The 16,351-nt window shown below is 37.4% G+C and overlaps 1 protein-coding gene across 25 annotated transcripts in view; it reads right to left on the bottom strand.

Annotated features, from left to right (window-relative positions):
• LOC110517257 (transcription factor 4) overlaps positions 1–16,351 on the bottom strand; it is a 437,420-nt gene that overhangs the window by 207,935 nt on the left and 213,134 nt on the right. For all 25 annotated transcript variants that reach the window (XM_090191595.1, XM_090191593.1, XM_090191598.1 and 22 more), the window contains one exon: positions 10,017–10,078. In XM_090191595.1, coding sequence (XP_090047721.1) covers positions 10,017–10,078 — 62 coding nt within the window. The remainder of the gene's footprint in view (positions 1–10,016; positions 10,079–16,351) is intronic.

Below are 16,351 nucleotides of genomic sequence, written 5' to 3' on the forward strand. Positions count from 1 at the left end.
CTTGAATTTAATTGAATTGAGAGAGAGAGAGCGAGGGGGAGAGAGAGACAGAGTGTGTGAACAGCATGGGGTATTGCTGACAGAGCCCACCATAGGAGACAGGTGGGACACGAAGATGTAGTCATGGCAACGCCCTCGGGTAGCCCCCCCTATTCCATATATGGGCCCTGGTCAAATGTAAAGAGAATAGGGAGCCGTTGGGAACACAGCCAGTGACAGGTAGGGGAAGGGGGGAGGAGGTAGAGCAACCTGAGCAGGAAGCTGGAGGAGCTTCAGAGAACAGCAGGGGAAGGAGGAAGTGGAGGAGCTTCAGAGAACAGCAGGGGAAGGAGGGAGTGGAGGGCTTCAGAGAACAGCAGGGGAAGGAGGAAGTGGAGGGCTTCAGAGAACAGCAGGGGAAGGAGGAAGTGGAGGGCTTAAGAGAACAGCAGGGGAAGGAGGAAGTGGAGGAGCTTCAGAGAACAGCAGGGGAAGGAGGAAGTGGAGGAGCTTCAGAGAACAGCAGGGGAAGGAGGAAGTGGATTCTTCAGAGAACAGCAGGACCAACCACTATGTCATCTCTCTCCTGTTCTATTGGACCCACCACTATGTCATCTCTCTCTTGTTCTATTGGACCCACCACTATGTCATCTCTCTCCTGTTCTATTGGATCCACCACTATGTCATCTCTCTCCTGTTCGATTGGACCCACCACTATGTCATCTCTCTCCTGTTCTATTGGACCCACCACTATGTCATCTCTCTCCTGTTCTATTGGACCCACCACTATGTCATCTCTCTCCTGTTCTATTGGACCCACCACTATGTCATCTCTCTCCTGTTCTATTGGACCCACCACTATGTAATCTCTCTCCTGTTCTATTGGACCCACCACGATGTCATCTCTCTCCTGTTCTATTGGACCCACCACTATGTCATCTCTCTCCTGTTCTATTGGACCCACCACTATGTCATCTCTCTCCTGTTCTATTGGAGCCACCACTATGTCATCTCTCTCCTGTTCTATTGGACCCACCAATATGTCATCTCTCTCCTGTTCTATTGGACCCACCACTATGTCATCTCTCTCCTGTTCTATTGGACCCACCACTATGTCATCTCTCTCCTGTTCTATTGGACCCACCACTATGTCATCTCTCTCCTGTTCTATTGGACCCACCATTATGTCATCTCTCTCCTGTTCTATTGGACCCACCACTATGTCATCTCTCTCCTGTTCTATTGGACCCACCACTATGTCATCTCTCTCCTGTTCTATTGGACCCACCACTATGTCATCTCTCTCCTGTTCTATTGGATCCACCACTATGTCATCTCTCTCCTGTTCTATTGGACCCACCACTATGTCATCTCTCTCCTGTTCTATTGGACACACCACTATGTCATCTCTCTCCTGTTCTATTGGACCCACCACTATGTCATCTCTCTCCTGTTCTATTGGACCAACCACTATGTCATCTCTCTCCTGTTCTATTGGACCCACCACTATGGCATCTCTCTCCTGTTCTATTGGACCCACCACTATGTCATCTCTCTCCTGTTCTATTGGACCCACCACTATGTCATCTCTCTCCTGTTCTATTGGACCCACAACTATGTCATCTCTCTCCTGTTCTATTGGACCCACCACTACGTCATCTCTCTCCTGTTCTATTGGACCCACCACTATGTCATCTCTCTCCTGTTCTATTGGACCCACCACTATGTCATCTCTCTCCTGTTCTATTGGATCCACCACTATGTCATCTCTCTCCTGTTCGATTGGACCCACCACTATGTCATCTCTCTCCTGTTCTATTGGACCCACCACTATGTCATCTCTCTCCTGTTCTATTGGACCCACCACTATGTCATCTCTCTCCTGTTCTATTGGACCCACCACTATGTCATCTCTCTCCTGTTCTATTGGACCCACCACTATGTCATCTCTCTCCTGTTCTATTGGACCCACCACTATGTCATCTCTCTCCTGTTCTATTGGACCCACCACTATGTCATCTCTCTCCTGTTCTATTGGACCCACCACTATGTCATCTCTCTCCTGTTCTATTGGAGCCACCACTATGTCATCTCTCTCCTGTTCTATTGGACCCACCACTATGTCATCTCTCTCCTGTTCTATTGGACCCACCACTATGTCATCTCTCTCCTGTTCTATTGGACCCACCACTATGTCATCTCTCTCCTGTTCTATTGGACCCACCACTATGTCATCTCTCTCCTGTTCTATTGGACCCACCACTATGTCATCTCTCTCCTATTCTATAGGACCCACCACTATGTCATCTCTCTCCTCTTCTGTTTGACCCACCACTATGTCATCTCTCTCCTGTTCTATTGGACCCACCACTATGTCATCTCTCTCCTGTTCTATTGGATCCACCACTATGTCATCTCTCTCCTGTTCTATTGGACCCACCACTATGTCATCTCTCTCCTGTTCTATTGGACCCACCACTATGTCATCTCTCTCCTGTTCTATTAGATCCACCACTATGTCATTTCTCTCCTGTTCTATTAGATCCACCACTATGTCATCTCTCTCCTATTCTATAGGACCCACCACTATGTCATCTCTCTCCTCTTCTGTTTGACCCACCACTATGTCATCTCTCTCCTGTTCTATTGGACCCACCACTATGTCATCTCTCTCCTGTTCTATTGGACCCACCACTATGTCATCTCTCTCCTGTTCTATTGGATCCACCACTATGTCATCTCTCTCCTGTTCTATTGGATCCACCACTATGTCATCTCTCTCCTGTTCTATTAGATCCACCACTATGTCATCTCTCTCCTGTTCTATTGGACCCACCACTATGTCATCTCTCTCCTGTTCTATTGGATCCACCGCTATGTCATCTCTCTCCTGTTCTGTTTGACCCACCACTATGTCATCTCTCTCCTGTTCTATTGGACCCACCACTATGTCATTTCTCTCCTGTTCTATTGGACCTGCCACTATGTCATCTCTCTCCTGTTCTATTGGATCCACCACTATGTCATCTCTTTCCTGTTCTATTGGACCCACCATTATGTCATTTCTCTCCTGTTCTATAGGACCCACCACTATGTCATCTCTCTCCTGTTCTATTAGACCCACCACTATGTCATCTCTCTCCTGTTCTATTTGATCCACCACTATGTCATCTCTCTCCTGTTCTATTGGTTTTCATATCAACTTTCTTTCATCATCCAGTAGCTAAAGGCACAATCCTAGTCATATTAGCAACCCATGCTAAATTATGATAATCCTAGTCATATTAGCAATCCATGCTAGTTGATGATAATCCTAGCCATATTAGCAACCCATGCTAGGTGATGATAATCCTAGTCAAACTACCATCCCATGCTAGTTGATAATAATGCTAGTCATATTAGCATCCCATGCTAGTTGATGATAATGCTAGTCATATTAGCCTCCCATGCTAGTTGATGATAATGCTAGTAATATTAGCATCCCATGTTGGTTGATGATAATGCTAGTCATATTAGCCTCCCATGCTAGTTGATGATAATGCTAGTCATATTAGCATCCATGTTAGTTGATGATAATGCGAGTCATATTAGCATCCCATGCTAGTTGATGATAATGCTAGTCATATTAGCATCCCATGTCAGTTGATGGTAATGCTAGTCATATTAGCATCCCATGCTAGTTGAAAATAATATATCAGTAAAATTATATCAGTATATCAGTAATAGTATATCAGTAATAAATAGAATATCAGTAATAGTATGTCAGTAATAGTATATCAGTATGTCAGTAATAGTATATCAGTAATAGTATGTCAGTAATAAATAGTATATCAGTAATATTATGTCAGTAATAGTATATCAGTAATAGTATATCAGTAATATTATGTCAGTAATAGTATATCAGTAATAGTATATCAGTAATAGTATATCAGTAATAGTATATCAGTAATAGTATATCAGTAATAGTATGTCAGTATGTCAGTAATAGTATATCAGTAATAGTATGTCAGTAATAAATAGTATATCAGTAATAGTATGTCAGTAATAGTATGTCAGTATGTCAGTAATAGTATATCAGTAATAGTATGTCAGTAATAAATAGTATATCAGTAATAGTATGTCAGTAATAGTATGTCAGTATGTCAGTAATAGTATATCAGTAATAGTATGTCAGTAATAAATAGTATATCAGTAATAGTATGTCAGTAATAGTATGTCAGTATGTCAGTAATAGTATATCAGTAATAGTATGTCAGTAATAAATAGTATATCAGTAATAGTATGTCAGTAATAGTATATCAGTAATAGTATATCAGTAATAGTATGTCAGTATGTCAGTAATAGTATATCAGTAATAGTATGTCAGTATATCAGTAATAGTATGTCAGTAATAAATAGTATATCAGTAATAGTATGTCAGTAATAGAATATCAGTAATAGTATATCAGTAATAGTATATCAGTATATCAGTAATAGTATATCAGTATGTCAGTAATAGTATATCAGTAATAGTATATCAGTAATAGTATATCAGTAATAGTATATCAGTAATAAATAGTATATCAGTAATAGTATGTCAGTAATAGTATGCCAGTAATAGTATATTAGTAATAGTATATCAGTAATAGTATGTCAGTAATAGTATGTCAGTAATAGTATGTCAGTAATATTATATCAGTAATAGTATGTCAGTATGTCAGTAATAGTATATCAGTAATAGTATGTCAGTATGTCAGTAATAGTATATCAGTAATAGTATGTCAGTATGTCAGTAATAGTATATCAGTAATAGTGTGTCAGTAATAAATAGTATATCAGTAATAGTATGTCAGTAATAGTATATCAGTATATCAGTAATAGTATATCAGTATGTCAGTAATAGTATGTCAGTAATAGTATATCAGTAATAGTATATCAGTAATAGTATATCAGTAATAGTATATCAGTATGTCAGTAATAGTATATCAGTAATAGTATATCAGTAATAAATAGTATATCAGTAATAGTATATCAGTAATAGTATGTCAGTAATAGTATATCAGTATGTCAGTAATAGTATATCAGTAATAGTATGTCAGTAATAGTATATCAGTAATAGTATATCAGTAATAGTATATCAGTATATCAGTAATAGTATATCAGTATGTCAGTAATAGTATATCAGTAATAGTATGTCAGTAATAGTATATCAGTAATAGTATGTCAGTAATAGTATATCAGTAATAGTATATCAGTATGTCAGTAATAGTATATCAGTAATAGTATATCAGTAATAAATTGTATATCAGTAATAGTATATCAGTAATAGTATATCAGTATGTCAGTAATAGTATGTCAGTAATACTATATCAGTAATAGTATATCAGTAATAGTATGTCAGTAATAGTATGTCAGTAATAGTATGTCAGTAATAGTATATCAGTAATAGTATGTCAGTAATAGAATATCAGTAATAGTATATCAGTATGTCAGTAATAGTATATCAGTATATCAGTAATAGTATATCAGTAATAGTATGTCAGTAATAGTATATCAGTAATAGTATATCAGTAATAGTATGTCAGTATATCAGTAATAGTATGTCAGTAATACATAGTATATCAGTAATAGTATGTCAGTAATAGTATATCAGTAATAGTATATCAGTAATAGTATGTCAGTAATAGTATGTCAGTAATAGTATGTCAGTAATAGTATATCAGTAATAGTATGTCAGTAATAGAATATCAGTAATAGTATATCAGTATGTCAGTAATAGTATATCAGTATATCAGTAATAGTATATCAGTAATAGTATGTCAGTAATAGTATATCAGTAATAGTATATCAGTATGTCAGTAATAGTATGTCAGTAATAGTATATCAGTAATAGTATGTCAGTAATAGTATGGCAGTAATAGTATGTCAGTAATAGTATATCAGTATGTCAGTAATAGTATATCAGTAATAGTATGTCAGTAATAGTATATCAGTAATAGTATATCAGTAATAGTATATCAGTATGTCAGTAATAGTATGTCAGTAATAGTTTATCAGTAATAGTATATCAGTATGTCAGTAATAGTATATCAGTATATCAGTAATAGTATATCAGTATATCAGTAATAGTATATCAGTAATAGTATATCAGTATGTCAGTAATAGTATGTCAGTAATAGTATATCAGTAATAGTATATCAGTAATAGTATGTCAGTAATAGTATGGCAGTAATAGTATGTCAGTAATAGTATATCAGTATGTCAGTAATAGTATATCAGTAATAGTATGTCAGTAATAGTATATCAGTAATAGTATATCAGTATATCAGTAATAGTATATCAGTATGTCAGTAATAGTATATCAGTAATAGTATGTCAGTAATAGTATATCAGTAATAGTATGTCAGTAATAGTATATCAGTAATAGTATATCAGTAATAGTATGTCAGTAATAATATATCAGTAATAGTATATCAGTAATAGTATATCAGTAATAGTATATCAGTAATAGTATATCAGTATGTCAGTAATAGTTTATCAGTAATAGTATATCAGTAATAAATTGTATATCAGTAATAGTATATCAGTAATAGTATATCAGTATGTCAGTAATAGTATGTCAGTAATAGTATATCAGTAATAGTATATCAGTAATAGTATGTCAGTAATAGTATATCAGTAATAGTATATCAGTAATAGTATATCAGTAATAGTATATCAGTAATAGTATATCAGTATGTCAGTAATAGTTTATCAGTAATAGTATATCAGTAATAAATTGTATATCAGTAATAGTATATCAGTAATAGTATATCAGTATGTCAGTAATAGTATGTCAGTAATAGTATATCAGTAATAGTATATCAGTATGTCAGTAATAGTATGTCAGTAATAGTATATCAGTAATAGTATGTCAGTAATAGTATATCAGTAATAGTATGTCAGTAATAGTATGTCAGTAATAGTAAGTCAGTAATAGTATATCAGTAATAGTATGTCAGTAATAGAATATCAGTAATAGTATATCAGTATGTCAGTAATAGTAAATCAGTATATCAGTAATAGTATATCAGTAATAGTATGTCAGTAATAGTATATCAGTAATAGTATGTCAGTAATAGTATGTCAGTAATAGTATGTCAGTAATAGTATGTCAGTAATAGTATGTCAGTAATAGTATATCAGTATGTCAGTAATAGTATATCAGTAATAGTATGTCAGTAATAAATAGTATATCAGTAATAGTATGTCAGTAATAGTATATCAGTAATAGTATATCAGTAATAGTATGTCAGTAATAGTATGTCAGTAATAGTATGTCAGTAATAGTATGTCAGTAATAGTATATCAGTAATAGTATATCAGTAATAGTATATCAGTAATAGTATGTCAGTAATAGTATGTCAGTAATAGTATGTCAGTAATAGTATGTCAGTAATAGTATATCAGTAATAGTATATCAGTATGTCAGTAATAGTATGTCAGTAATAGTATGTCAGTAACAGTATATCAGTATGTCAGTAATAGTATGTCAGTAATAGTATATCAGTAATAGTATGTCAGTAATAGTATATCAGTATGTCAGTAATAGTATATCAGTAATAGTATGTCAGTAATAGTATATCAGTAATAGTATATCAGTATGTCAGTAATAGTATGTCAGTAATAGTATATCAGTAATAGTATATCAGTAATAGTATATCAGTATGTCAGTAATAAATAGTATATCAGTAATAGTATATCAGTAATAGTATGTCAGTAATAGTATATCAGTATGTCAGTAATAGTATATCAGTAATAGTATGTCAGTAATAGTATATCAGTAATAGTATATCAGTATGTCAGTAATAGTATGTCAGTAATAGTATATCAGTAATAGTATATCAGTAATAGTATGGCAGTAATAGTATGTCAGTAATAGTATATCAGTATGTCAGTAATAGTATATCAGTAATAGTATCAGTAATAGTATATCAGTAATAGTATATCAGTAATAGTATATCAGTATGTCAGTAATAGTATGTCAGTAATAGTATGTCAGTAATAGTATATCAGTAATAGTATATCAGTAATAGTATATCAGTATGTCAGTAATAGTATATCAGTATATCAGTAATAGTATATCAGTATATCAGTAATAGTATGTCAGTAATAGTATATCAGTAATAGTATATCAGTATGTCAGTAATAGTATATCAGTAATAGTATCAGTAATAGTATATCAGTAATAGTATATCAGTAATAGTATATCAGTATGTCAGTAATAGTATGTCAGTAATAGTATGTCAGTAATAGTATATCAGTAATAGTATATCAGTAATAGTATATCAGTATGTCAGTAATAGTATATCAGTATATCAGTAATAGTATATCAGTATGTCAGTAATAGTATGTCAGTAATAGTATATCAGTAATAGTATATCAGTAATAGTATGGCAGTAATAGTATGTCAGTAATAGTATGTCAGTAATAGTATATCAGTAATAGTATATCAGTAATAGTATGTCAGTAATAGTATGTCAGTAATAGTATGTCAGTAATAGTATGTCAGTAATAGTATATCAGTAATAGTATATCAGTAATAGTATATCAGTATGTCAGTAATAGTATGTCAGTAATAGTATGTCAGTAACAGTATATCAGTATGTCAGTAATAGTATGTCAGTAATAGTATATCAGTAATAGTATGTCAGTAATAGTATATCAGTATGTCAGTAATAGTATATCAGTAATAGTATGTCAGTAATAGTATATCAGTAATAGTATATCAGTATGTCAGTAATAGTATGTCAGTAATAGTATATCAGTAATAGTATATCAGTAATAGTATATCAGTATGTCAGTAATAAATAGTATATCAGTAATAGTATATCAGTAATAGTATGTCAGTAATAGTATATCAGTATGTCAGTAATAGTATATCAGTAATAGTATGTCAGTAATAGTATATCAGTAATAGTATATCAGTATGTCAGTAATAGTATGTCAGTAATAGTATATCAGTAATAGTATATCAGTAATAGTATGGCAGTAATAGTATGTCAGTAATAGTATATCAGTATGTCAGTAATAGTATATCAGTAATAGTATCAGTAATAGTATATCAGTAATAGTATATCAGTAATAGTATATCAGTATGTCAGTAATAGTATGTCAGTAATAGTATGTCAGTAATAGTATATCAGTAATAGTATATCAGTAATAGTATATCAGTATGTCAGTAATAGTATATCAGTATATCAGTAATAGTATATCAGTATATCAGTAATAGTATGTCAGCACGTGGAAAGGCAACCTTGTCTTGTACTGTTTTAGAGCTAGTGCACAGTACTGTAGGAGAGAGAGAGAGAGAGAGAGAGCGAGAGAGCTGAAGGACATGGGCACAGAGGGGTAGGCCAAGCTTCATCCCCATGCCAACGACAGTGCAAGTTCTATCTCCATGCCAACGACAGGCCAAGTTCTGTCCCCGTGCCAACGACACATGACAGGAAACAGGACTGAGGAAGGTGGATGTTCAGAATTCCAAAGTAAATGTGGAGCTCTATTTACTCAGAGCCCATTTGAAGAGAAACTCACAAAATGTTTCATCCTCAAATTATATATTCATTATTATAAACTGGGGGGTTATATATATTATAAATATTTCACCTTTATTTAATCAGGTAGTCTAGTTGAGAACAAGTTCTCATTTGCAACTGCGACCCTGACCAAGATAAAGCAAAGCAGTTCGATACAATACAACAACACAGAGTTACACATGGAATAAACAAAGATACAGTCAATAATACAGTAGAAAACGTCTATATACAGTATATGCAAATGAGGTAGGATAAGGGAGGTAAAGGCAATAAATAGGCCATGGTGGTGAGGTAATTACAATATAGCAATTAAACACTGGAATGGTAGATGTGTAGTATATATATATATATGGTCAATATACCACAGCTAAGGTGTTTGTCCTGGCACTCCGCATTGCGTCGTGCTTAAGAATAGCCCTTAGCCGTGGTATATTGGCCATATACCACACCTCCCCGGGCTTTATTGCTTCATCTATTTACCTGATGACACCCGTGTAGGTTGGCGTCTCTTACATAGGAGTAGGATCCTCTCTCCGTTTTACCTGGGTGGAGAGGAGACAGAAAGAGAATGAACACTCCTTTTCCTCAACAATACGACGGAAACACATTTTTAACTCCACCCCATGTCTCGTACAAAACTTTAAAGCTAGACGATTCTGCATTTAGAGAAGACAAACATCATAAGCCTAAAAACAGTACAGTATGAAACACTGTATGGCTGTTCCGGTGGTTTATGAGGTATCATCATAACCCAACAGGAAACGCAGAGACGACCCAAACCCCAACAGCGTTTACGTGTTTCTCTAGCTCTGCTGTGTGTATAACGTGGAAAACGCGCTATCGTGTTTCAGCATTACATTTCCAGGCAGCACTATACCACCAAAACAGACATCTGCAATGCTACAGAAACTCTCTCACAAACACACACACACGCACAAACACATGCACGCACGCACACACACACACACACACACACACACACACACACACACACACACACACACTGCACTATGTGCTATAAGATTTGGGTTCTCACATTTACATCTTAAGACGTTTGTACAATGTATGAAATAAAGTATAAAGTATCTATACTGAACTAAAATATAAACACAACATGTAAAGTGTTGGTCACATGTTTCATAAGCTGGAAAAAAAGATCCCAGAAATGTTCCGTACACACAATAAAAGCTTATTACTCTCAAATGTTGTGAACAAATGTGTTTACATCCCTGTTAGTGAGCATTTCTCCTTTGCCAAGATAATCCAGCCACCTGACAGGCGTGTCATATCAAGAAGCTGATTAAACAGCATGATCATTACACAGGTGCACCTTGTGCTGGGAACAATAAAAGGCCACTCTAAAAATGTGCAGTTTTGTCACACAACACAATGCCACAAATGTGTCATGTTTTCAGGGAGTGTGCAATTGGCATGCTGACAACAGGAATGTCCACCAGAGTTGTTGCCAGGTAATTTAATGTTAAACGTCGTTTTAGAGACTTTGTCCAACCGGCCTCACAACCTTGTGATGACAACATGACAACATCCTCCCAGCACCTAGCTAGCTAGCTAATGTTAGGCTCTGTGTATTTAGCTTGTATTTGGCTTGCTAAATACACAGCTACATAAATAGATAAACTAGCCTATTACCCACATTATGACTGACTTGTGATCATTGTCCATGCTAGTTTGATAGCGTTGTCATTTCCAGCCCTGGTTAGATTCGTCTGTTTTTTTGTCCAAAATATTGAGTCATTGAAACTGAAAATGGGGATTGGCTGGATGGAAGCAAACAACGTACGAAGCCAGCTGTGATTCACATCCTGGTAACAATATGTTTTGGACCACCAAGAACTATATTGATGAATTATATTAATCATACATTGAACTTCATACATCTATTCTATCTATTCTGGTATAGCTGGATTACAGCTATACCAGACCACTGTAGGCTGGATTACAGCTATACCAGACCACTGTAGGCTGGATTACAGCTACACCAGACCACTGTAGGCTGGATTACAGCTATACCAGACCACTGTAGGCTGGATTACAGCTATACCAGACCACTGTAGGCTGGATTACAGCTATACCAGACCACTGTAGGCTGGATTACAGCTATACCAGACCACTGTAGGCTGGATTACAGCTAAACCAGACCACTGTAGGCTGGATTACAGCTATACCAGACCACTGTAGGCTGGATTACAGCTATACCAGACCACTGTAGGCTGGATTACAGCTATACCAGACCACTGTAGGCTGGATTACAGCTATACCAGACCACTGTAGGCTGGATTACAGCTACACCAGACCACTGTAGGCTGGATTACAGCTATACCAGACCACTGTAGGCTGGATTACAGCTACACCAGACCACTGTAGGCTGGATTACAGCTATACCAGACCACTGTAGCCTGGATTACAGCTATACCAGACCACTGTAGGCTGGATTACAGCTACACCAGACCACTGTAGGCTGGATTACAGCTATACCAGACCACTGTAGGCTGGATTACAGCTATACCAGACCACTGTAGGCTGGATTACAGCTATACCAGACCACTGTAGGCTGGATTACAGCTATACCAGACCACTGTAGGCTGGATTACAGCTATACCAGACCACTGTAGGCTGGATTACAGCTATACCAGACCACTGTAGGCTGGATTACAGCTATACCAGACCACTGTAGGCTGGATTACAGCTATACCAGACCACTGTAGGCTGGATTACAGCTATACCAGACCACTGTAGGCTGGATTACAGCTATACCAGACCACTGTAGGCTGGATTACAGCTATACCAGACCACTGTAGGCTGGATTACAGCTAAACCAGACCACTGTAGGCTGGATTACAGCTATACCAGACCACTGTAGGCTGGATTACAGCTATACCAGACCACTGTAGCCTGGATTACAGCTATACCAGACCACTGTAGGCTGGATTACAGCTATACCAGACCACTGTAGGCTGGATTACAGCTATACCAGACCACTGTAGGCTGGATTACAGCTATACCAGACCACTGTAGGCTGGATTACAGCTATACCAGACCACTGTAGGCTGGATTACAGCTATACCAGACCACTGTAGGCTGGATTACAGCTATACCAGACCACTGTAGGCTGGATTACAGCTATACCAGACCACTGTAGGCTGGATTACAGCTATACCAGACCACTGTAGGCTGGATTACAGCTACACCAGACCACTGTAGGCTGGATTACAGCTACACCAGACCACTGTAGGCTGGATTACAGCTATACCAGACCACTGTAGCCTGGATTACAGCTATACCAGACCACTGTAGGCTGGATTACAGCTATACCAGGCCATTGTAGGCTGGATTACAGCTATACCAGACCACTGTAGGCTGGATTACAGCTATACCAGACCACTGTAGGCTGGATTACAGCTAAACCAGACCACTGTAGGCTGGATTACAGCTATACCAGACCACTGTAGCCTGGATTACAGCTATACCAGGCCATTGTAGGCTGGATTACAGCTATACCAGACCACTGTAGGCTGGATTACAGCTATACCAGACCACTGTAGGCTGGATTACAGCTATACCAGACCACTGTAGGATGGATTACAGCTATACCAGACCACTGTAGGCTGGATTACAGCTATACCAGACCACTGTAGGCTGGATTACAGCTATACCAGACCACTGTAGGATGGATTACAGCTATACCAGACCACTGTAGGCTGGATTACAGCTATACCAGACCACTGTAGGATGGATTACAGCTATACCAGACCACTGTAGGCTGGATTACAGCTATACCAGACCACTGTAGGCTGGATTACAGCTAAACCAGACCACTGTAGGCTGGATTACAGCTATACCAGACCACTGTAGCCTGGATTACAGCTATACCAGACCACTGTAGGCTGGATTACAGCTATACCAGACCACTGTAGCCTGGATTACAGCTATACCAGGCCATTGTAGGCTGGATTACAGCTATACCAGACCACTGTAGCCTGGATTACAGCTATACCAGGCCATTGTAGGCTGGATTACAGCTATACCAGACCACTGTAGGCTGGATTACAGCTATACCAGACCACTGTAGGCTGGATTACAGCTATACCAGACCACTGTAGGATGGATTACAGCTATACCAGACCACTGTAGGCTGGATTACAGCTATACCAGACCACTGTAGGATGGATTACAGCTATACCAGACCACTGTAGGCTGGATTACAGCTATACCAGACCACTGTAGGCTGGATTACAGCTATACCAGACCACTGTAGGCTGGATTACAGCTATACCAGAACACTGTAGGCTGGATTACAGCTATACCAGGCCATTGTAGGCTGGATTACAGCTATACCAGACCACTGTAGGCTGGATTACAGCTATACCAGACCACTGTAGGCTGGATTACAGCTATACCAGGCCATTGTAGGCTGGATTACAACTATACCAGACCAATGTAGCCTGGATTACAGCTATACCAGACCACTGTAGGCTGGATCACAGCTATACCAGACCACTGTAGGCTGGATTACAGCTATACCAGACCACTGTAGGCTGGATTACAGCTATACCAGGCCATTGTAGGCTGGATTACACATATACACACGCCACACACGCACACACACCAACACCGTACACATGTACACACACACACACACACACACACACACACACACACACACACACACACACACACACACACACACACAATGCGCCTCTGGTGGACAGTTCGAGAAGTTGCTTTCCCTTCTGATTTGACATGGTACTGTATGTGCAAACATCATGAAATAACTGCTGAGAACATCATGAAATAACTGTTGAGAACATCATGAAATAACTGTTGAGAACATCATGAAATAACTGCTGAGAACATCATGAAATAACTGCTGAGAACATCATGAAATAGCTGCTGAGAACATCATGAAATAACTGTTGAGAACATCATGAAATAACTGTTGGGAACATCATGAAATAACTGCTGAGAACATCATGAAATAACTGCTGAGAACATCATGAAATAACTGTTGAGAACATCATGAAATAAGTGTTGAGAACATCATGAAATAACTGTTGAGAACATCATGAAATAACTGCTGAGAACATCATGAAATAACTGCTGAGAACATCATGAAATAGCTGCTGAGAACATCATGAAATAACTGTTGAGAACATCATGAAATAACTGTTGGGAACATCATGAAATAACTGCTGAGAACATCATGAAATAACTGCTGAGAACATCATGAAATAACTGCTGAGAACATCATGAAATAACTGCTGAGAACATCATGAAATAACTGCTGAGAACATCATGAAATAACTGTTGAGAACATCATGAAATAACTGTTGAGAACATCATGAAATAACTGGTGAGAACATCATGAAATAACTGTTGAGAACATCATGAAATAACTGTTGAGAACATCATGAAATAACTGTTGGGAACATCATGAAATAACTGCTGAGAACATCATGAAATAACTGTTGAGAACATCATGAAATAACTGTTGAGAACATCATGAAATAACTGTTGAGAACATCATGAAATAACTGCTGAGAACATCATGAAATAACTGTTGAGAACATCATGAAATAACTGTTGAGAACATCATGAAATAACTGCTGAGAACATCATGAAATAACTGTTGAGAACATCATGAAATAACTGTTGAGAACATCATGAAATAACTGTTGAGAACATCATGAAATAACTGTTGAGAACATCATGAAATAACTGTTGAGAACATCATGAAATAACTGTTGAGAACATCATGAAATAACTGTTGAGAACATCATGAAATAACTTTTGAGAACATCATGAAATAACTGTTGGGAACATAATGAAATAACTGTTGGGAACATCATGAAATAACTGCTGAGAAATGGACCCCTTGCCCCCTTAAAACCTTTTAAAACACTATTAAGTTATTAACATTAGTAAAAGTAACACAAATACAAACCAATAAAACTAGAGAAACCTTGTTATTAATGTTTGCTGCATATCACACGTAAAAAATGTAGCTAAAGAGCGTGTTGTGTCACATACGACACGGAAAGATACTAAAAAACATGTTTCATAAAGATCGTTCACGCTCCCGTCATCAATACAACTAAATACTAGTCCAACATTTCACAATGTCTGTCCTCAATCCTCAGTCGTGTCACAGCGAGGCTCATGCGGCTTTTAGTCCCGACATAATATTATACTGTTGACCTCGAGAGAGCGCGCATACAACAAGCAAAAATAAAATCCCTGGTATTTCATTTAGTTGTAAGAGTAACTGAAAGGGTTTAAAGATTGGAATTTACAAGAGAAGAGAGTAGCACAGGACAAGGTCAGAGGAGGAGGTCCCGACCTGGGTCACATACACTCTACATCCTGCTGGACACACACACACACACACACACACAGGGTTTAGTCTAGTTTAATCTTAACGTGTTTAAAATACTGTATAATATAAACATCATATTAGTTGGATATGCATATATGCTGGATTTCTAGAAATAACATCAGTACACTATACTGACGGTTCAGAACAAACAGGAAGAGGACACTTCCTGAGTTAACCTCGGTGGGAACAATGTTCTTTTTCACAGGTCTTGTTGAGACATATTGTTTCGGCCACCTCTCTGCAGAAAACCACATCCATGATCGTCTACTGAACTGAACTGGGAGTCAGGAAGTAAACAGGAACTCTACCACAGGGCAGGGGCCTGTGCAGACACACACACACACACACACACATACACACACACACACACAGACAGGCATACACACACACACACACACGCACACACACACACAGGCACAGG

Source organism: Oncorhynchus mykiss, chromosome 12 (genome assembly GCF_057628025.1).
Source record: "Oncorhynchus mykiss isolate SJ-2025 chromosome 12, ASM5762802v1, whole genome shotgun sequence".
Taxonomy (NCBI): domain Eukaryota; kingdom Metazoa; phylum Chordata; class Actinopteri; order Salmoniformes; family Salmonidae; genus Oncorhynchus; species Oncorhynchus mykiss.